This window comes from Mastigoproctus giganteus, chromosome 2 (genome assembly GCF_048544385.1).
Source record: "Mastigoproctus giganteus isolate SK-2022 chromosome 2, ASM4854438v1, whole genome shotgun sequence".
In the NCBI taxonomy this organism is placed as follows: domain Eukaryota; kingdom Metazoa; phylum Arthropoda; class Arachnida; order Uropygi; family Thelyphonidae; genus Mastigoproctus; species Mastigoproctus giganteus.
The window spans coordinates 53,842,429-53,865,796 of record NC_143576.1 but is presented as its reverse complement, the minus strand read 5'-3'; the positions used below and the strand labels follow the sequence as shown (position 1 = coordinate 53,865,796).

At 38.7% G+C, this 23,368-nt stretch overlaps 1 protein-coding gene across 2 annotated transcripts in view; it reads left to right on the top strand.

Annotated features, from left to right (window-relative positions):
• Nucleotides 1-23,368, top strand: part of LOC150089304 (high affinity cAMP-specific and IBMX-insensitive 3',5'-cyclic phosphodiesterase 8B-like) — a 764,745-nt gene that overhangs the window by 365,717 nt on the left and 375,660 nt on the right. For both annotated transcript variants that reach the window (XM_090388973.1, XM_090388965.1), the window contains exon 6: nt 5,412-5,579. In XM_090388973.1, coding sequence (XP_090245099.1) covers nt 5,412-5,579 — 168 coding nt within the window. The remainder of the gene's footprint in view (nt 1-5,411; nt 5,580-23,368) is intronic.

Genomic DNA, 23,368 nt, shown 5'->3' with positions numbered 1-23,368 from the left:
AATCCACTCATGCACACCATCTCGATGGTAAGACCTGTTACGTCACTTAGGTGGCAACGAACGTGTAGAGTGGTTCTCTTCAAGACGCCTGGTCAGCGTGAAGAGGAAAAGACCTAACCCTCCAGCATATGACAGCACGACAAAGCAAATGGCCCTCAGTCCCCAGCAGCTTTCACTCTCAATCTTACGGCAGCGAGAGGATCAGAGTGGAAGCAGAGGGTGCTAAGAATCTCTGGGTACGACCAGGCTGCACATGCATGAAACTGAACTTAGCCTGTTATAACGTAAGATCACTCATCGGTGAAGACAGGATATTAGAGCTGGAAAAGGAATTAGAAAATGTGAATTGGAATATCATTGGTTTGGCTGAAACAAGAAGAAGAAATGAATGACTTATAAGTTTATCAAGTGGAAATCTGCTGTACACCAATGGAAACAGTGAAAGGAGTGAAGGTGGAGTTGGGTTTCTGGTCCATAAAGATTTTAAAAACAACATTTTGGAATTCAAAAGTACATCACCAAGGGTGTCAAGACTAATACTCAAGATTTCTAAGAGGTACAAGCTAAAGATTATAATGATTTATGCACCAACATCGGGCCATAATGATGAAGAGGTTGAAGAAATGTACACCGAAATTGAGAGTCTTCTAGATGAGCAGAAAACCCACTACACTATTATTATGGGGGACTTCAATGCTAAGGTTGGAAAAAGGCAAAACAGCACAGAAAGAGGAACTATAGGGAATTTTGGAATTGGTGAAAGAAATAAAAGAGGTGAAAGACTTGTGGAATTTGCAGAATCTCAAGGACAGTCAGTAATGAACACTTTTTTCAAGAAAGGGTGAACAGAAAGTGGACATGGAAGAGTCCAAATGGATTAACAACTACTGAAATCGACTTCATCCTCACTAACAGAAGATATATTGTGAATGATGTTACCGTCCCGAATAAGGTAAATGTTGGAAGTGATCACAGAATAGTAAGATTTACACTTGATATAGATGTAGGAAAGGAAAAAGCTGACTCGAGTAAATAATACAAAGGTCTTTGAGATAACAGAGGAGGAGAAAAAGCAGCATGTACTGGAACTTAAGAACAAGTTTTAGCTTCTGCAGACTGCTCAGGACCGAGATATCGACAAGGAATATTACAACTTTCTGAAAGTGATAAAGCCCAAGAAATCTGTAGGGAAAAAGAAATCCAAAGAAGAAAAAATCAGTCAAGAAACACTTGTCACGATGAACCGAAGACAACAAATGAAGACCAAGAAAAACAGTGACAGGGAGAAAATTGAGTATACTGAGTTATGCAAAGCTATTAGAAAGAGGCTCAGAGAGGACATAAGAAGATTTAACACAAGAAAAGTAGAACAAGCATTAAGGGAAAACAAAGGATTTAAATCAGCAGCCATGAGCAGTAATACAGAATGACAAATGATACTGAAACTGAAGAATAGCGATGGTGTACTTATAAACAGCAGAGAAGGCATAATTCAAATAGCAGAAGACTACTATAGAGAATTATACAAGGAGCAAGGGAATGATGCCAGCAGTGGAGAAGATGGATTGCAAAGTAGCAACACATATGACATACCCGATATTCTTCCTGATGAGGTAGAACATGCATTGAAGAAAATGAAGAATCAGAAAGCTCCGGGGGAAGATGACGTTACTGTAGAGTTGTTAAAATTGGGAGGAAGAGACATAACACAAAAACTGGCAAGGCTCTTCACAAAGTGCATTAGAAAAGGTGTGATGCCTAAACAGTGGAATAATGCAATCATAGTTTTACTGCATAAGAAAGGAGATAAATCAGAAATTGGAAATTATAGACCAATTAGCTTGTTATCCCACATCTACAAGTTGTTCACAAGGGTCATTACTAACAGATTAGAAAGAATACTTGATGAGAATCAACCGAAAGAGCAAGCTGGCTTTAGGACAGGATTCTCAACTATGGATCACCTTCACATAATATCACAGCTAATGGAGAAAGCAAATGAATATAAAACACCATTATGCCTAGCATTTGTGGATAATGAAAAGGCATTTGACTCCATACAGCATAAGGTAATGTTTCAGGCACTGGAAAGACAAGGCATAGATACCCCATATATTATGATTTTGAAGAAAATATATGAGAGTCTTACCTCCTTTATTAGACTAGACAAAGACAGTAGGAAATTTAAAATCGAGAAAGGAGTTCGACAAAGGGACACAATATCTCCGAAGCTGTTTACTGCTGCCCTTGAGGAAGCTTTCAGAAAATTAGACTGGTCGCTGAAAGGAGTCAATGTGAATGGAGAGTACCTAAACCATTTACGATTTGCAGATGACATTGTGGTCATAAGCCACAATCCCAAAGAATTACAGGAAAATCTTAATCAGTTATGCACAGTTAGTAAGGATTTTGGACTAAAGATGAATATGGCTAAAACAAAAGTAATGATGAACAAGTATGCCACAGAAAGGGAAATAATGATTGAAGGAGCAGTAATTGAAAAGGTGGAGTCATATGCTTATCTCGGACAAGTTATTAGCTGTAATAATGATAAATGGCTGGAAGTCAAGAGAAGAATAAATTTTGGATGGATAGCATTCAGGAAATATAGTCACATACTGAAGAGCAATATCCCAGTTTGTCTGAAATGTAAAATAATGAACCAATGTATACTCCCCACCATGACTTATGGAAGTGAAACTTGGACACTCACCAAAAGAACGGAAGAGAAGCTGAGAACTACACAGCGAAGAATGGAAGAGAAGCTGAGAACTACACAGCGAAGAATGGAACGAATTATATTGGGAATCAGACTGTTAGATAAGAAGAGAAACACATGGATTAGGCAGCAAACTCAAGTAAAGAACATTCTTATCAAAACTAAAGAACTAAATTGGTCTTGGGCAGGACACTTAGCTCGAAGACATGGTGACAGATGGACTAAGAAAATAACAGAATGGTCCCAAGAGGAGCTAGAAGAAAACCTGGAAGACAAAGGCGGAGATGGATATATGAAATTCATGAGCACTCAAAACAGAAGGAACTGGAAAGTTGCTGGAGAAGCCTTCATCCTGCAGTGGATTGAAAATGGCTGATGATGATGTTGATGATGATAGTGAAGTCTATAAAATATAGACTTTACTATATTTTGTCATTCATGCAATATGAGGGTCATTGAAAGGCAACTGCAGAAAACCATTGATCACCTTATATCTTGGTCATTGGCTAATGGGTTCAGATTTTCATCACAGAAGTCCGTTTGTGTACACTTCTGTCCCAAACATAATCTTCATCCTGAACCAGATTTAAGGCTTGGACAAAACAACACCCCAGTCGTAGCAGAGGTCAAATTCCTTGGACTTATTTTTGACAAAAAGCTGACATTTCTTCAACATATTCATCAGCTTAGGACAAGGTGTGTTAAAGGACTTAACATCCTTTGTGCCCTTTCGTCAACTTCATGAGGCGCAGATCGGTCTACCCCTCTTCGTCTCTATTGAGTCCTTGTCCGTTCCAAACTCGATTATGGGTCTCGGGTATATGGATCTGGTAGAGATTGCGTACTTTGGTGGTTAGATCCGGTCCACCATCAGGCCATTCGGACAGCCACAGGAGCATTTCACACATCTCCTGTCCAAAGCCTTTACATTGAAGCAAATGAACCATCCCTATCTCTTCAACGTAAGCAGTTGTCTTTACATTACACCTTTAAACTGAAATCCCTGCCTGATCATCCCATGTGGGCATCAGTTTTTGAGCCACTTAGGGAAAATCTCTACAACACCCTTTGGACTGCCAACAGGCCTTTTGGTATTCGGATCTAAGGGCTGTTAAATGAACTAAACATGATGGTAGACAACATTGCTCAGTCACCAAGGCAACTCCTTCCACCCTGGTATGCACTTCTGCCAACTTGCGACTTCTCCCTTAAGATCATGGAGAAGGCTAGTATGCCGCCTGCTGTTTATCAACAACTCTTTGCATCACATAGGGTGCAGTACTCTGACTTTCTGCCAGTCTATACAGATGGCTTAAAGTCAGAATCTTGTGTGGGATCTACTGTCATATTTCCTCACAAAACATTATCATTTAAGATCCCACAAGGAACTAGCATTTATACAGCAGTGTTGCATGCAATTGAAATAGCCCTTGAGTTCATTATAAATAGCCAATTACCAAAGGTATATGATTAATTGTGATTCATTGACCGTGTTACAGGCTTTACTATCGATGAGGTACAACTCTCATCCGGTCCTGTCCCGGATTCGGCAGATGCTTTGTTCTGTCGAATCAGAATTTGACATTCGCTTCTGCTGGATCCCAAGCCACATTGGGATCCAGGGAAATGAATTAGCTGATGCCGCTGTAAATCAGCCATTTCCCTGGATAATCATTGCCTGTCAGTCCCCTATACAGACTACAGGCAAATAATACTCTCTAAATTATATTCCCAATGGCAAGACTCTTGGCACAGACAGATCGCAAATAAACTACATCATATTAAGCCTGTAATCGTGCAATGGCAGTCCAGTCTACGCAGGGTCCGAAGAGAGGAAGTTGTTCTTGCTTAGATAGGTCATAGCCATCAAACACACTCCTTTTTGCTGAGGGCAGATGGCCCACCTATGTGTGAGACGTGTAGTGTTATTTTAACTGTTTGTCATGTTTTTATCGAATGCCCTATCTTTAGAGAAGTATTTTTTAGAACCTTTAATAATCTGGCTGAACCATTTACATTCAGTCGGATTTTAGGTGACAGAGACAACATGTCTGACTTTTTTAACTTTTTTACAATCGATCAATTTATATACAAAGATTTAAGTTTATATGTTATACCTTTTATATAACCTTTAACCTTTGTATAATATTTACCTTTTCAATATGGTAGCCCGTTTTTAGGCTGACCAATATTTTTGTATTAGTTTTATTTTTTGATTTGGTGCATTATGGCCACAGCTGCCAATGCACCATTAAAATCCAAATCATCATCATCATCATCATCATCTGAAGCTGTTGTGATTTTCACTGTTTTAATATTAATACATATTGTGTTATTGTATCCTCTATGTATTGGTTAATGTATGTCTCTAATATAATGTATTTTAATTTATTATAATATCCCTGTAGGAATGTTACAATTTGCAGGTAAATAATTTCAGTTTTTTTGTTTGTTTTTTCGAGTTGAATTGCTGAATTAAAAAAAAAAGATTTAAAGTAATCTGGATTGTTTTAATCTCATAGCATTAGTTTCTAAAATAATTTTTAATTTACATTCATCAATGACAAATAAAACATATGGATGAATGTGTTTTTTTTTAATAATATTTATTCATAATAAGTTCATAATATATTTTAATTATTTAATGATGTGATAATATGTATAACAAATTATGACTTTTTGTTATTTTTAGTGGTTTCTTGAAAGCTACAATCTAGGGATTTGTTTGAATGAACTTATTCAAATTGAATATAATGACATAACAAATTATCACAAATTAAGAGCAGCTCAAGCCCTCTTTGCAGCTTTAGATAATTGTAAAGATGGAGTTATAATAACAGGCAATGCTCATAAAATCCAGGTAAGCTCTTTCTTTCTGTCATCTTATATTTCCATTCTACATATATGAGTTCAGAAAACAACCAAATTTTATCTCCATTGGTGGTAGTCCTTTTTCTTGCTTTAGAATAATTGATGTGAGCAGAAGTGTATGTTATGTAAAGTCAGTATAGTTATCTGTAAAAAAAAAAGATATCTTTGTTTGTCATGTTTGCCTGGTTGGCATTTTTTAGCATTAGCATTAGTAGAGGCATTTGATGCAAGAAAGCAAGTTTACGCAGCATCAGCCAAAAAAAAAAAAAAAAAAAAAAAACCACTTCCACTTCGCCCCTCTGTTCATTCGACATACCTGTCCAGCTGAGCCTTAAACTTATTTAGGTTATCAATTTCCACGACAAGGGATGGAAGTCTGTTCCACCAACCAACCACCCGCTGGCTAAAGGCAAATTTCCACACATCTATCCTACATCTGTCTTTCCTCAGTTTGAATTTATGCCCACTCAGGTGATTATTCTGAGCAAGAGGAAGAATCCCATCAGCATTGAGCATGCTCAAACCATTCAAGGCTTTATACACCTCTATCAGATCACCTCGCCAGTGCCTAGTCTCCAGACACTGTAATTTGCAAAACTTAAGCTTTTCTTCATAAGAGCACCCCTTTGTACCATTCACTAATCTTGTTACCCTTCTCTGTACTCGTTCCAGCATCTGTACATCCTTCTTGAAAGGAGGCCTCCAGACCTGTATACATTACTCAAGGTGTGGCCTGATCATTGTCTTATACAAAGAAATAATCACCTCCTTATCCCTGCTAGAAAAATTCCTATATATCATTGACAAGACACCATGAGCTACTCTTGCAGCCCATCTGCACTGCTCAGAGAACTTCATATTTGCCTGCACAACCACCTCCAGGTCCCTTTCATTCTCTACCACAGTCAATATGGTACCACAGAGTTGATACGTTGCTATGGGGTTGCTGTTTCCCATATGTAGTACTTTACATTTGTCAATGTTAAAGTTCATTTGCCACCTCTCAGCCCATCTGCTCAACCTTTCCAGATCCTGTTGCAGCAGCATAGTGTCAGTAGTGCCTTGACAACCCTGCCAACCTTCCTATCGTCTGCAAACTTGGACATTAAGCTTGATATACCATCATCAATATCATTTATAAATACAGAAAACAATAATGGACACAACACTGAACCCTGAGGGACTCCACTAATAACATTAGTCCACGATGAGCAGTGTCCATTGATTACCACTCTCTGTCTTCTCCCCCTTAACCACCCTTTTATCCATAGCAGCAATTTGCCTCCAATGCCACACTGCTCCAATTTGTGCAGCAGTCTTCCATGTGCAACAGTATCAAAAGCTTTTCTAAGATCCAAATATATAATTTCAAAGTTATTCCCTGCATGCAATTCTTTTGTGACTGCATCATAGTATCCAATCAAGTTGGTCAAGCAAGACTTCCCCTTAACAAAACCATGCTGTGTCCGAGCTATAACTGAAGTCTTGTCTAGATGATCCTGCAGTGCTTCTTTAACCAGTGCCTCCATTAATTTTCCTGGAACACAAATTAAACTCACAGGTCTATAATTACTTGTGTCAGCCTTTGATCCTCCTTTGTGAATTGGGGTCACATTTGCACATCTCCAGTCTGTGGGTACCTCCGCTGAGTCCAAGGAAGCTCTCATAATTAAGGGTAATGGTTTGCTTACTACCTTTGCTGCCTCCTTTAATATAACTGGATAGATCCCATCCACCTCAGGTGCCTTTTTTGTGTTTATCTTCAACAATTTCTCCTCCACTTTACTCTCAGTTATTACAAGATTATATAGCTCACTGCCAGAGTTGAATACACCTCTGGCATTCCCCTCGCTGAATAACTCCTCATGTGTGAATGTTGATGCAGAATATTGATCTAGTTTCTTATCTACCTGAGCAGGATCATCAAAAGTTGAACCATCGATATCAAGTGGACCAATCATAAGTAAAGTAAAGAACTCTTTACTGTTTTTCTTTGCATTCCTTGCCAAAGATTTCTTGTAATCTGCCTTCGCCTGCCTAACCTCCTTTGTAACTTGGTTACAGATCAACTTATATCTATCATAGGCTTTTGTGTGTCATGTGTTAATTTGTATGTCTCCCATGCATTTTTTTCTCTGCCATATGTCTCATTAGTTCATCTGACATCCATTTAGGCCTAAACCTTGAACAATATTTCTTAGTTGGTATGTAAAGCCTAGTAGCTTCCAAGATAAGTTCTTTGAATGCTTCCCATTTTGAGTTTGCTGTTGGTAACACATCAGTTGGTCCCACTGTATAGAATTTAAATACTGTCTCAGACCATCGTAGTCGCCTTTACATAAGCAGTAACCCTTCCCTTTACCCCTGATGGTAGTTACCTCTTTGAGTAAATCCCACCAGCACACTGCGATCTCTGCCACCTAGTGGTTCATTTATCTGCAGATTCTTAATGCATGAAGAATCACTACTGATAATCAAATCAAGAGTATTACTCCTTCTAGTTGCCTCCTGAACATGCTGATATAGAAAACAATCATCCAATAAATCCACAAAAGCCTTGCCAGTGTGTGAGTGACTAGCCCCCAAATTCCACTCAATATCTGGGAAATTAAAATCCCCCATTAGAAGACTCTGATTTCCTGGCCCACTCTATTTCCCTGTACAGTTTCTTATTATACTCATCACAGTCATTAGGCCTATAGCCCACTCCTACTCTCAATTTTGATCTCCCAGTGCTTATGTGACACCAAACTGACTCCGCACTGCACTGTCCAGCGATGTCGACTGGTTTCACTTCCTTGAATTTTATGTGTTTCTTAACTAATAGGATAACCCCTCCTCCCTTCCTATCCTGTCTATCATTTCTGTAGATGTTGTACTCCCCAAATTCTAGTTCTGTGTTCCTTATATCTGTGTGACACCACGTTTCTGATATCCCAACAATATCTGCCTTTGATGTTTTGAGCAATACCTCAAATTCATCAAATTTATTTACTAAACTCCTAGCATTGGTGTACACGCAAGTATACATGCACCTGTTTCTATTCTTAGCCACTCTAACACAACCCATGTGTTTGCTTGTTTCGCAATGACTCCCAGCAGTCTCTGAAATATCCTGCATCTTGTTTTTCAGTCTTCTGCTCATTCCAGTAGAAGCAGTGCAAGAATCTCTTTCACCTCTGTCAGTGGCTACTGTTAATCTATTAGTCTTTGTCTCCTCCCAAGCTAGCAGTTTTCCGACCCACCTAACACTGCCTCGATAGCATCAGCAAATATTCTTGCACCCTTTCTCTTTAAGTGTATCCCATCCCTGTAGAAGCAGTCTCTCCTGTTAACAAGTACAGTCCAGGCTGAAAAAAATTGTACCCTTTGAGCCTTTCACAATCTTTCCAGGGCCGAATTGATCGACATCATATACTCTCTCCTATCGTGTCTGGGCAGAATTGCAGACACTTTCAAATTCAACCCTAATTCACGGCTTTTTTTCAACAGTGACCTGTGCTTGTTAAGTAATTCTGCCGGTCTCCTACTCTTGATATTTTCCTGATAGTAGTATTTGTCTTCACATCCTTGTATATGGACATCTTCATTTTTTCATACAGTGATGTTACAATAGCATATTCATTGTAGCAACCTTTTTTCAATGTCTATCAGACCTATCAACTTTGGTTCATTCATAACATTGTATTGAAAGATGAAGAGATACGTATGGTAGGAAATATGTATGACTTTAAAAGAAAAGAAAATATGTATGATGTGCAATGCAGCATAAAATACACTTGTAATTTCTGCATTCGTCACCCATTGTCTCCACATTTTAAGTTTTTTGGTTTTCCAAATATTAAGTATGAAGTACTAATTTCTGATGACAGCTATAGAAGCAGCCAGAGTTAGGGAATGCAAAGTTATATATGCATAGACGCTTCTCATTTTTTTAAATGTCAGAAATTTCGCCATTGAAATGACCCCCAACAAATCCTGTGATTGTCATATAACTGCAGTCCCGTGTATATGGTTTTGCATTACTTCCTTAAGTGTTCTTTATTTTTCCTGGAACAGAAGTCAAATTTTCAGATCTGTAATTACTCACTTTACCCTTTGATCACCCCTTTATGAATTAGTAGTAGTAGTAGTAGTAGTAGTGACATGTGATGCAAGAAAGCAAATGTATGAGCTTATGCAGCATCAGCCAAAAAAAAAAAAAAATCACACCATTCCCTCCAAATGCCTGTCCAGTTCCTCCTTAAATTTATTCAACCTATCAACTTCCACAACGACAGATGGAAGTTTGTTCCAGCAATTAACCACCCGCTGGCTAAAGGCAAATTTCCGCACATCTATTCTACATCTGTCCTTTCTTAATTTGAATTTATGCCCCCTTAGGTTCGTAATCTGAACAAGTGGAAGGATCCCATCAGAATTCAGCATGCTGAACCCATTCAAGGCCTTATACACCTCAATCAGATCACCGCGCAGGTACCTAGTCTCCAGCCACTGCAATTTGCAGAACTTAAGCCTCTCTTGATAAGAGGATCCCTTCATTCCCCTCACCAATCTTGTTGCCCTTCTCTGCACACGCTCAAGTAAATCTACATCCTTCCTAAAAGGAGGCCTCCAGACCTGTATGCAGTACTCAAGGCGTGGCTTGACCATTGCCTTATACAGAGGGATAATCACCTCCTTTTCCCTGCTAGCAAAATTCCTATATATCATTGACAAAACCCCATGACCTGCCCTGGCAGCCTGTCTGCATTGCTCAGAAAACTTCATAACTGACTGCACAATTACTCCCAGGTCTTTTTCATTTTCTACCACCTTAAGTGTAGTACCACACAGTTGGTACGTTTCTCTGGGGTTACTTCTACCCATATGCAGTACTTTGCATTTGTCAAGGTTAAACTTCAGTTGCCGCTTCTTAGATCATCTGCCCAAATTATCTAGATCCTGTTGCAGTAGCACACTACCATTACTGTCATTAACAACCCTGCCAACCTTTGTATCATCTGCAAACTTCGACATTAAGCCTGATATACCTTCATCAATATCATTGATAAATATACAAAACAACAGTGGACCCAACACCGAACCCTGTGGGACTCCACTAATAACATTAGTCCAAGAAGAGCAGCACCCATTGATTACCACCCTCTGTCTACTCGCACTTAACCATCCTTTTATCCATTGTAGCAACTTACCCTTAATACAATTCTGCTCCAATTTGTAAAATAGTCTTCCATGCGCAACAGTGTCAAAAGCTTTCCTGAAATCCAAATATATGATATCAAAATTATTTTTTTCATCCAGTTCCTTTGTAACCACATCATAATATGAAGAGATTTCCTCTGAATCCAAGGGTATCCTCATAATTATGGCTAAGGGCTTTCTTACCGCTGCTTCTTTTAATATAATTGCTGCTTCTATATGCTGCTTTATGCTGCATTTATGCTGCTTCTTTTTATATAATTGGATAGATCCCAGAAGCCTCAGGTGCCTTATTTACTTTTAACTTCAATCAACAATTTCTCTTCCATTTTCTTCTCAGCTATCATAAAATTATTTAGCTCCTAGTTAGATATGCTCAGTGTACTTCTGGTATTTCTCATTTCAAAAATCTTCTTCACAGGTATATTTATTCAGTTTGTCAGCAAACACGATCATCAATAGTAATGGCATTCATCTTATTGGTCAATATGTTCTATTCTTTTCCTTCTAGTGTTAAAAAAAGTTGCAAAGAATTCTTTGCAAACTTTTTTTTTTGCTTTCTTATCAAAGAATTCCACAGTCTGTCTTAGATTCCCCTCCCTTCACTGAACTTGATTGAAGGCTAGTGTACTTACTGTAGGTGTTTGTGCCCTCTGATAATTTATAATCATCCCATGCATTTTTCTTCTCTGCCACTATTCTCCTCAGTTCATCTGACATCCATTTAGGCCTCTTGATTGTGTAATAAAAATGTTATTAGATTCTATGACACTTTCTTAAATGCTTCCCATTTAGAATTTGCAGTTGGTAACATTATCAGTTTCTCCTACTGAAGGGAATTTAATGGTTGTCTTTTGTAAAGGTTGTAGTTACCTTTACAAAAGTAAAATCAATTCCCTTTATTCTTGACATTAGTTATGGCTCTAAGCCATTCCCATATCAATATATTATGATCACTGCCACTTAGTGGTTCCATTGCTGGGATATTCTTAATGTTTGAAGAGTCACTGCTGATAATTAGATCAAGAGTATCATTTTCTCTCTTTGTCTTTCTAACATGCTAGTAGAAAACAGTTTCCAAAAAATTGTACGGTGCGAATAACTAGTCTGCAAGTTCCAGTCAATATCTGAAATGTTAAGGCCTTCTGATTTACATGTATATTCAGTTTGTCTGTATAGTTGTTTATTACACTTATCACAGTTGTTTGGCACAAGCACTTCTTAACTAAGAGTACAACTTCTGCTGTCCTCCTGTTCTGTCTGTCCCTTCTTTACACCGTGTACTCCTCATATTCAGATTCAATTGTCACAAGTGGCACCATGTCTCTGATAACTGCACTGCATTCATGTGTGATGACCTAATCAATACTTGAAACACAAAATTTATTTGCTGTACTCCCAGAATTAGTGTAAATGCAATTATACATTCACCTGCTTCTGTTCTTAGTAACTCTGTTGTGCTTGTCTCATGAGGATTCCTCCCCCCACCATTGCCTCATAATCCTTGTCTTGCTTTCCAGCCTGCTGCATGTCCTAATAGAAGCAGTGCAGGAATCACTGTCACCACTGCCTGTGGCTGCTGCTAATCTATTAGTCTGTATATCCCCCCACTTCCCAATTTAGTCCTAACTTGTGATTTTTTTTCAACATTTCCATAGACTCATTAATTAAGTTCTCAGATCTACTCTTTATTTAATTAGTATGTTTACAGCAGGTTCACCTTTTGTGCCCTTAAAAGATGGTAGCTGCTGCATGTCATCGTCAACTTTTGCCTTGGCAGAAATGCTCTGGTCCTATTCCACTGGTCCTGGGTGCCAAGCGAATCTTGAGGCCAAGTGATCTTCTGTGTAATTTCTACTGCGATTCCTAGAGAAAATTTTTCTAGAGCGACTGAGTTTTTTCCTTGTTTTATATCTCTTTATAAGTCTTTCTATTAATTAGCTCTACTTTTTAAAAGTACAAAAAGAGAGCTAGAAAAAGGAAAGTACCTTTAATATTACTCTTTAATATTTTATCAACCATACTAACTCCTACACTTGGTCACAAGTGACACTGCTCCTGCCTCCCTGTGACGGAGCCTGAGTGAAAAAGCTAATCCTCCCAAGGGAAAAGGAGACGCCATGGATAAAGAAAATTATCCAGAATTAGAGCATTAGAGCTCAAATACCACAACATAAGTGTTAAAAAAAAAAGACAGTCACCAACCAGAGTATCCAACTTTCCTTATTATCCATTCCTCAACTAGTGAGTAAACTCTCTCCATTTTTAATGCAGAGATTTCTATAAAATGCTGCTGGATCACTTAAAATGGTCAGAAGATTAAAGATTTACTTGTTGAAATGACGCAGTCCAAACATTCAGAATTGTTGTTAAAGGTCACAACATTTGGGGGAATTGCTGTTAAAATCTCTCCCCCACACAACCCTAAATAGTTCCAAAGGTGTTATCTCTGAGGAGGACCTGTTATTATTATTAGCTATATGGTGCAAGGAAGCCTGAGGCTTATGTTGCACCAGCCAATAAAAATTCCTGAGTTACCCTGAGAAAGAGAGAGAGAGAGAGAGAGAGTCAAAAGTACAAGGGAATCACCAAGAAAGAGAAGAATGATGATATCCAGCTCAGGACCCTGGGTGTGCCAAGCCCATACTCACCAGATGTGAGCCCCCCCTGTTGAATGTAATGGAAGAGGAGCTTGTGAAAGAAATGCTAGATCAAAAGGTCATACAAGTTAAGAGAATCCAGACTCATAGAGATGCAACTTCATTCCAACATGCAGCATAATACTCACTTTTAATACTCCAAACTTGTCAAATACTGTTAAAGCTGGTTATCTAAATTGTCATATCTGCCCTTATATTCCAAATCCAATGCGCTGTTATAAATGCCAAAATTATGATATTCTCAGACAACATGTTGAGGAAATAATGTATCCTCAAAGTGTGGAGATGCCTCCGTAGCCAAGTGGGCAGGAGCAGCAGTGCATAGCATACACTTCTTGATTAGACCAGAGTTCAAGCCCGTGACCACCAAATATGGTGGATGCAGAAAGGTCAGGGAATGACCACCGCATATCTCCGGAGCAATATGGCCTTAGTTGCTAATGCTCCTAAAAAAACAAATAATAAACAACAACAAACAAACCGAAAGTGTGGATCCCAAAGTCATGTTTAGATTGTACGACACCATCTCCAGTTTGCCCTAATTGCAAGGGGAATCATCCTGTATATTTGAAAAACTGCGACTTATGGAAGCTTGGAAAAAAACACAGAAATTTAAGGTTGAACATAAAGTGACTTATCAAGAAGCCAGACGCCAAATAGTAAAAGATACTCCAGCACGTATATATGCTAATGTTATCAAGAAATTTTGCTTGGTTGCTACTCAAAACAGTGATTCAGTTGCACCTGATAAATTGTTTGCTGAATGAACTAGAGCTCTGCTTTCAGTTCCTCAGCCATCTGTGAAGCAAAACAATAAAGATCAGAAAGATGAATTGTCTACTAATAGCCATATTAATACTGCAGAAATGGATGTAGATGACAATGGACACTGCTGATCGTGGACTAATGTTATTAGTGGAGTCCCTCAGGGTTCAGTATTGGGTCCATTATTGTTTTCTGTATTTATAAATGATATTGATGATGGTATATCAAGCTTAATGTCCAAGTTTGCAGACGATACGAAGGTTGGCAGGGTTGTCAAGGACACTACTGACACTATGCTGCTGCAACAGGATCTGGAAAGGTTGAGCAGATGGGCTGAGAGGTGGCAAATGAAGTTTAACATTGACAAATGTAAAGTACTACATATGGGAAACAGCAACCCCAGAGCAACGTATCAACTCTGTGGTACTACACTGACAGTGGTAGAGAATGAAAGGGACCTGGGGGTGGTTGTGCAGGCAGATATGAAGTTCTCTGAGCAGTGCAGACGGGCTGCAAGAGTAGCTCATGGTGTATTGTCAATGATATATAGGAATTTTTCTAGAAGGGATAAGGATGTGATTATTCCCTTGTATAAGGCAATGGTCAGGCCACACCTATTGCACTGTATACAGGCCTGGAGGCCTCATTTCAAGAATGATGTAGAGCTGCTGGAACGAGTACAGAGAAGGGCAACAAGATTAGTGAATGGAATAAAGGGGTGCTCTTACGAAGAAAGGCTTAAGTTTTGCAAATTACAGTGTCTGGAGACTAGGCACCAGCGAGGTGATCTGATAGAGGTGTATAAAGCCTTGAATGGTTTGAGCATGCTCAATGCTGATAGGATTCTTCCTCTTGCTCAGAATAATCACTTGAGAGGGCATAAATTCAAATTGAGGAAAGACAGATGTAGGATAGACGTGCGGAATTTTGCCTTTAGCCAGCGGGTGGTTGGTTGGTTGGTGGAACAGACTTCCATCCCTTGTCGTGGAATTTGATAGCCTAAATAAGTTTAAGGCTCAGCTGGACAGGTATTTCGAACGAACAGAGGGACGAAGTGGAAGTGGTTATTTTTTATTTATTTTTATTTATTTATTTATTATTTTGTTTTTTGGCTGATGCTGCATAAGCTTGCTTTCTTGCATCAAATGCCTCTACTAATGCTAATGCTAACATAACTTAAGATGAACCTATATTAGAAATTTATGCTGAAGAAGATATAGACACTGGACGGCCTACCTTTCCTAAAAAAATATAAAATTAAAATAGATCACTATAAGCCTACTGCCTCTAAAAAGCAACCAGATCATCCTACCACTAAAACTAAATAATGTGGTGCATTTTGCAATGGAATTGTTGAGAACTGTGTTCAAATACAGATGAACTCTATGATCTAATCCTAGATTTTAATCCAGCAGGCATTTGCTTACAGGAAACTTCTTAACTCCACAAGTGACACCCTCAATAAAAAAATATACTTTGTACAGAAGCAACAGGAATGCAGCAATTGCAGCACATGGAGGTGTAGCGGTAGCGGTTTTAGTATCCACTAGTACTCCATCTTGGCAAATCTCCTTGCAAACTAATTTAGAAGTTGTTGCTATACACATAGAACATGGAATAATTTTATCACTTGTTTTTATTTATCTTCCACTGAATCAAATGTATACACTCAGAGACTTTGGTGAACTCCTTTCCTGGATACCACCTCCTATTTGTTTGTTGGGTGACTTTAATGGACACAATCCATTGTGGGGGAAGTCTACATATGGATAAAAGAGGGCAACAAATAGAAACATTACTGGACACAGGTGCACATACTCATGTGCATTTTCCCACAGGAAATACTTCTGCCATTGATCTATCCATATGTTCCTCTGCTCTGAACTCAAGTATACAATGGGCAGCATTGGAAAATCCACATAATAGTGATCATCTTCCAATTACTTTTAAACTCCAAACTATCTCTATCTGAAAACTAGCAGAAGATGGAAATTTTCAAAGGCAAACTGGATAAAATTTTCCTTAAGTGCCACTTTAGATAAACACTTCACTCAGAATTAACCAATAGGTGACCATATCACTAAACAGATACTAGCAGCAACTGATAAAGCTATTCCTCAGTCGTCAACTTGTCCAAGCAGGCACCAAAACTGCTGGTGGAATGAAAAATGTAATAGAGCAAAAAAGGAAAAGAATAAAGCTTGGAATATTTTCTTCAAGCATCCCACTACTATTAATCTTATAAACTATAAGAAACTCGCTGCTAATGCAAGGCAAATAAGAAGAAAGACCAAACAAGATTCATGGATACAGTTCACCTCCACTATCACAAAAAACACCAATAGCAGATTTAATCAGGAGGGAAAATCCAACTTCTGAATGGCAAATATTCATTGTCATCCTCTCCTATACTGATCTATAATTATATTTAATATTGGTGTAAATACACAATAGTTTACTCATAAATTTAACTACATAAGTAGTGTAATGGCATCATTTGTTTTTATCTCATATTGTGGCTGCCTTCACAATGAGATACCAAGTATTGCACTGCTTTGAATAAATAATGCTTCTTTAGTAGAGGAGACTACTTTTATTTATTCTCAGTGGGCTCCACCACCCAGATGCATTTTGGAGCTTGTTGGCTCACTCATCGGTGAGTCAACAAGCTCCAAAACCTTGTGTCTCGTTTTGAAGGCAGCCCCGATATGAGATAAAATTAAATGATTCTGTTACACTACTTATGTAGTGTATTTACACTGATATTATATAGTTAATTTCAACCCATAACTCCAATGGACAGGAAATATAATAGTAATAATAAAATTCTTTATTCACAAATTTTTTTATAAGTATATGATTACAGGCCTCCAGAGAAATCTAACAATCTAATTGGAGACATTAATTATATTTACATACAAGCTGATAAAACATAGAAAATTGCATAGAAAGACTGCAGCCATTGAGGAACAATAAAATACATATAAGATTCAGAGAATACATGAATCATAGCGAATATATCGCTTCTCCAACATAAGATTAGCCTAAATAGTTTTGAGTTCTCGATAATTGGCGGACATCTTTCACTTGAAGTCAGTTTTAGTTTAAATGATGGTTACAGGAATGGTGACTACACGTGAATATGGCTTTTCTCTTTTTTTCCCTGTATGCCAAATCACTGGACCACAGGTCAAAATCAATGTGGGCTGAGCTCAGTGTAGCAATTATGCTGTTGGGAAAGTGTCACTCGAAGATTGAGAGCTTCTGCAGGTTTGAACAGAGCACTGAAGAGTTTCTGAGAGCCCTACCCGGGATTTTCCAACCCACGAATTCCCAGATGTTGATGAAGTCGTGAACTGTGGAACACAGATTGAGTGCCATTGTGAGCTTCCTTGCGTATGCCATGTGCTGGGCTGGGGTGTAGCTTAGATTTTTACAGAGCTGTGATCTTGACGTCGTATAGGGAAGGTGAACCCAATTTTTAGGACCCAAAATTCTAGACCCCCATAGCGTCTTCAGGCTGGAAAAAGGAGCTGCAGACCAGACTTCAGGGGTGTAACCAATGATTGAGCTGAAGTAGTAGAAGAGAAATTTCCTGACTGTTTTTATATTATGTGATTTACAGAGGTCGAGTTTCATGCCCCAGAAGGCCCGTAGTGCTTTTGAGCGCAGTTGCTGGATTTGATCCTTATAGGTCAGATTTTCGTCCATTATCACCCCTAAAAATTTAACTGAATGAGTAGATGCCCTTCAGTTGTGGGCTCCAGAGAGACTGCTGGATTGAGGTCAGCTTGTGCTCTCGGTGAGAAGATGGTGTACTTTGATTTTTCCGGGTTTAGTTTTAGCCCAAAAAAGCAGCGTATTTACAGAAGGACAGATATTTGTTGAGGGTGACAGATTTCATTAGATTCTTTGCCGGGTCTAGTGAGGTGTTAGTAGGGTTTGGTAGATAGTATACGATATCATCGGCATAGGCCACAAATGCAGGTATCTCATTCATTAGTGGTAAAAATAGCACTGCCGACAGACATCCACCTGCTTGGTGCTGCAGCGATTTCCTTGCTGGAAGGTGAGAAATCTCTTGGTGAGTAGACTTCTGAGGAGCTTAGTGACATTACCTATGAAAACGTACTAGTTCTCCAGGAGGTACATGAGAGAATTAATCTGTACCAAGTCAAATGCAGCTTTCAGATCCAGGAAAACAGCATGAAGAACAGAGCTTTGTTCCCAGGCCTGAAGGATTTTCAAGTTTAGAGCCTGTAGATATGTTATTGGTGATCTTTGTGAGAGTGCATAGTATGTGTGCTGAGGTTGCTGGGAGTGGATTTGGTTGGCAACAGCTTTGAAAATGCACTTCTCTAGGCATTTGAGAAGAGGTGAGGAAATAGAAATTGCCCTATAGTCAGTAGTTGAGTTAGAGTTTTTCACTTTTGGAACTGGGACGACTCTGTAATTCAGCCAAGCGACTGGGGCAACTCCCTGTTGTAGGATTCTGTTGTACAGCTCCATCAGCTCCTCACTGATGAAGGAGGAGGCGATTTTTAGACAAGTATCTTTCCCCAAAGACATAGCAAATGCTTTCACTGAAGAATTTGCTAAAACTTCAGCAGCAAATTCATATGATGTTTCATTCCAGAAAATTAAAGAGGCAGTAGAAAAGCACAAGTTAAATTTCAACACTGGTCTTTCTCTTCCATATAATCAGCATTTTACAATATCTGAAGTCTCTTAACAGAGCACTCAGTAGTGTGGCTGGCCCCGATGGTATATTTTATATTATGCTGAAACACTTGAATGACACAGATTTACAAACTCTTTTAATATTCTTTAACAAAATTTTTCGGTAAAATGTTTATCCTCACTCTTAGAGACATTCACATATATTATCAATCCCTAAACCAGGAAAAGGTCTCTTTGATCAGGTTAACTATTGTCCAATTTCTTTAATTAGTTGTTTAGGGAAAACACTGGAAAAATTAGTTCTCAAGCATCACACCTGGTTTTTAGAGTCACGTAACATCTTGTATAAAAATCAGTGTGGCTTTCGACAAAATATATCTGCATTTTTGGTATATGATGACTAAAGCAGAATCAAACATCAGAAATGCTTTTGTCAGAAATGACCACCTAGTTTTGGTAAGTTTGGATTTAGAAAAGGCTTTTGATATGGTGTTTCGGTATTCAATAGGATTTTCACACCTATGGACTATGAGGGAGGCTTCCCTTGTTTATTCAAAGCTTTCTCCAAGGCAGAACTTTTCAGGTTCATTATCTAAATGTTCTTTCTTGAATCCATATACAAGAGGAGGTCGTTTCTCAGGGATCTATTTTGAGTCCCACTCTATTTTTAATAAAAATAAACAACATCATCCATGATATTCCAAGCACAGTTGAATTATATCACTATGCAGATGACCTCATGATCTCATGCAAAGGAAAAATATGAATTCTATCGAGAGACAGCCTCAGATTTCAATTAATAAAATAGAGCTGTAGATGTCTTGAAATGGCTACTGCTTATCAGCACAAAAATTAAACTGTATTCATTTCTGTAAAAATGTAAAGATCCACTCTGAGCCTGAATTACAACTTAAAAATTTCACCATACCTCTTTCCAATAGTATCACATTTCTTCACCTAATCCCGGACAATAAATTAAACTTCATAAAACACATCACATATAACCCCTGGCTTAGTGCCGTGAAGGGTTTGTAAAGGTAGGGTACCTGCGTGTACCTAGGAACCTTACAATAAAGATCATATTTATATCTGAGAACGATTGCTGGAAAAAATTAAATATTCTCAGAGTACTATCTTCCTCAGTGTGGGGTGCTGATCAATATACTCTGCTTTGTGTATATTTGGTTTTAATCAGATCTCACTTGGATTATGGAGCTCCAATCAGTGACTCAGCCAGGAAAAGTATACTGCTCTGGCTAGACACTATCCATCCCCTGTGCATAGTCTATACATAGAGGCACATGAATCTCTACTCCATCTTCAGAGGAAAATGTTGCTACTCAACTATAGTAGTAGTAATATCAGAGACATCAGATCTCAGGTGGTAGATGACTTTCATCAACCGGTGAAATACCACCACTTTGCTTATTGGAGGCTTGAAGTGGTGAAACCCATGTTTAGTCTCTAGAGCAAAGTTTCCGGCATCCCCCTCTCCCCATACTACTCCTTCAACCCATGCACAGTACTAAGTACTATAGGTTTTGATACCTTTCGTGTTTGGGGTTTTCATAAAAAAAAAAAAAAAACACATCTTTTATGACAACAAACGTAACGAAAACAAGCCAATCGGAATAAGGTTACTACAGTTAATACCATGCTGGAATTTATATATTAGAATTATAATTACAACTGACAGAATTTAAGTCTCTTCTGGTAAGAGAACCCCTTTGTTCCTCTCACCAATGTTGTTGCCCTTCTCTGTACTCGTTCTAGCAACTCTACATCCTTCTTAAAATGAGGCTTCCAGACCTGTGTCCAGTACTCAAGGTGTGGTCTGACCATTGCCTTATACAAAGGAATAACCACCTCCTTGTTTCTACTAGAAAAATTCCTATATATCATTGACAAAACTCCATGATCTGCTCTGGCAGCCCATCTGCATTGCTCAGAGAACTTCATATCTGACTGCACAATTACCCCCAGATCTTTTTCATTCTTCACCTCCCCGAGTGTAGTACCACAGAGTTGGTATGTTTCTCTTGGGTTACTGCTACACATACACAGTACTTTGCATTTGTCAATGTTAAACTTCAGTTGCCATTTCTCAGCCCATCTGTCTAACTTCTCTAGATCCTGTTGCAGTAGCATACTGTCTTTAGTGTCATTAACAATCCTGCCAACCTTTGTACCATCTACAAACTTGGACATTAAGCCTGATATACCTTCATTGATATCATTGATAAATACACAAAACAACAATGGGCCCAGCACCGAACCCTGGAGACTCCGTTAATAACATTAGTCTATATAGAGCAGTGTCCATTTATTACCACTCTCTGCCATCTTCCACTCAACCATCCCTTTATCCATTGCAGTAACTTGCCCTTAATGCCATACCGCACCAATTTGTATGGCAGTCTTCCATGTGCAACAATTTCAAAAGCTTCCTGAAATCCAAGTATATGATATCAAAATTAATTTATATGTCGATAACGTCTTTCAGGAAACAGACAAATATGACTCACCATGGTCTAGTTATACACCAGTCTGTGATTACTCTTTCCAACAGCAATGGTGGAAAAAAACAAGTAGCAGATCTTACCATCCATCCTGTCACTCCAAATGTTTGATCAAATAGGCAGATGGAGTTAGATTTGTGTGACAGGACACGCATTGTCATATACATCTAACCCACATTTATCTGCTCATGGGGAAAAATTCATCCAAATGTAGCTAAAAATTCTCAGCGTTTTCATATATACACCGATGGCTCAGAAACAAGTACAACAGCAGGTGCAGTGGCAGTTTCTGCTATCTTTTTTAGTTCTGTGTACATTCCGAAGGAATGCAGTGTCTATGTTGCCGAACTGTTTACGATTAAGATAGCTCTAGATCACGTGACTGATCTACCTGTAAGCAAACAAAGATCTATTTTGATTCTCTGAGTGCAATAACAGCATTAAAAAATTCACCCAAGAAAATTCACCCTGTCTTGAAGCAAATCAGTCACAGATAATTGCATTAAATGCTGCTAACCAATCAGTCATTTTCTGTTGGATATCAGGTCATGTAGGCATCAAAGGAAATGAATATGCAGATCAAGCTGCTAAACATCTTACCACTGCATGCACTCCTGACTACCAAGTGCCATACAGACTACAAATCAGTTATTTAAAAATGTGTGAAGAACAATGGTTGCAAATCTGGCAGGCTCAGAGCAGAAAGAAGCTGCTGAAATTTAAATGGGAACCTTAGTTGTGGGCATCAAGCATGAGTTCAAATAGGCAGATGGAGTTAGATTTGTGTGACAGGCCACGCATTGTCATATACATCTAACCCACATGTATCTGCTCATGGGAAAAGATCTGCCTCTTTATAAATATTGTCGGTCTGTACTTACAATAAAGCGTATATATATATTAATAGATTGTAGCCATTAAAACCATTACAGGGAGTATATGATGAGAGCCTTGTCAATCAATTTGGCCCTGAAAATATTGTGCAAGACTCAAGGGGTAGAATTTTTTTCAGCATGGTCTGTACTTGTTAACAGGAGAGACTGCTTCTACAGGGATGTAATTCGTACACTTAAATAGGAAGGGTGAAAGAATATTTGCTGATGCTATTGAGGCAGTGTTAGTTTGGTCGGAAAACTGCTAGTTTGGGGATTACAAGGACTAATAGATTAACAGTAGCCACTGGCAGAGGTGAAAGTGGATCTTCCACTTTTTCTATTGGAATGAGCAGCAGCAGCCTGTAAAACAAGATGGAGGGTATTTCAGAGACTGCTGGGAGTCATAGCGATACAAGTAAACGCATTAGCATTAGCACTAGTAGAGGCATATGATGCAAGCTTATGCAGCATCAGGCAGAAAAAAAAAAAAAAACCCTTCCAGTTCACCCCTCCGTTCGTTCGAAATACCTGTCCAGCTGAGCCTTAAATTTATTTAGGCTATCAACTTCCGCAACAAGGGATGGAAGTCTGTTCCACCAACCAACTACCCGCTGGCTAAAGGCAAATTTCCGCACATCTATCCTACATCTGTCTTTCCTCAATTTGAATTTATGCCCTCTCAGGTGATTATTCTGAGCAAGAGGCAGAATCCCATCAGCATTTAGCATGCTCAAACCATTCAAGACTTTGTACACCTCTATCAGATCACCTCGCCGGTGCCTAGTCTCCAGACAGTGTAATTTGCAAAACTTAAGCCTTTCTTCGTAAGAGCAACCCTTCGTTCCGTTCACAAACCTTGTTGCCCTTCTCTGTACTCGTTCCAGCAGCTCTACACCCTTCTTGAATTGAGGCCTCCAGACCTGTATACAGTACTCAAGGTGCTGCCTGATAATTGCCTTATACAAGGGAATAATAACCTCCCTATCCCTGCTAGTAAAATTCCTGTATATCATTGATAAGACACCATGAGCTACTCTTGCAGCCCGTCTGCACTCCTCAGAGAACTTTATATTTGCC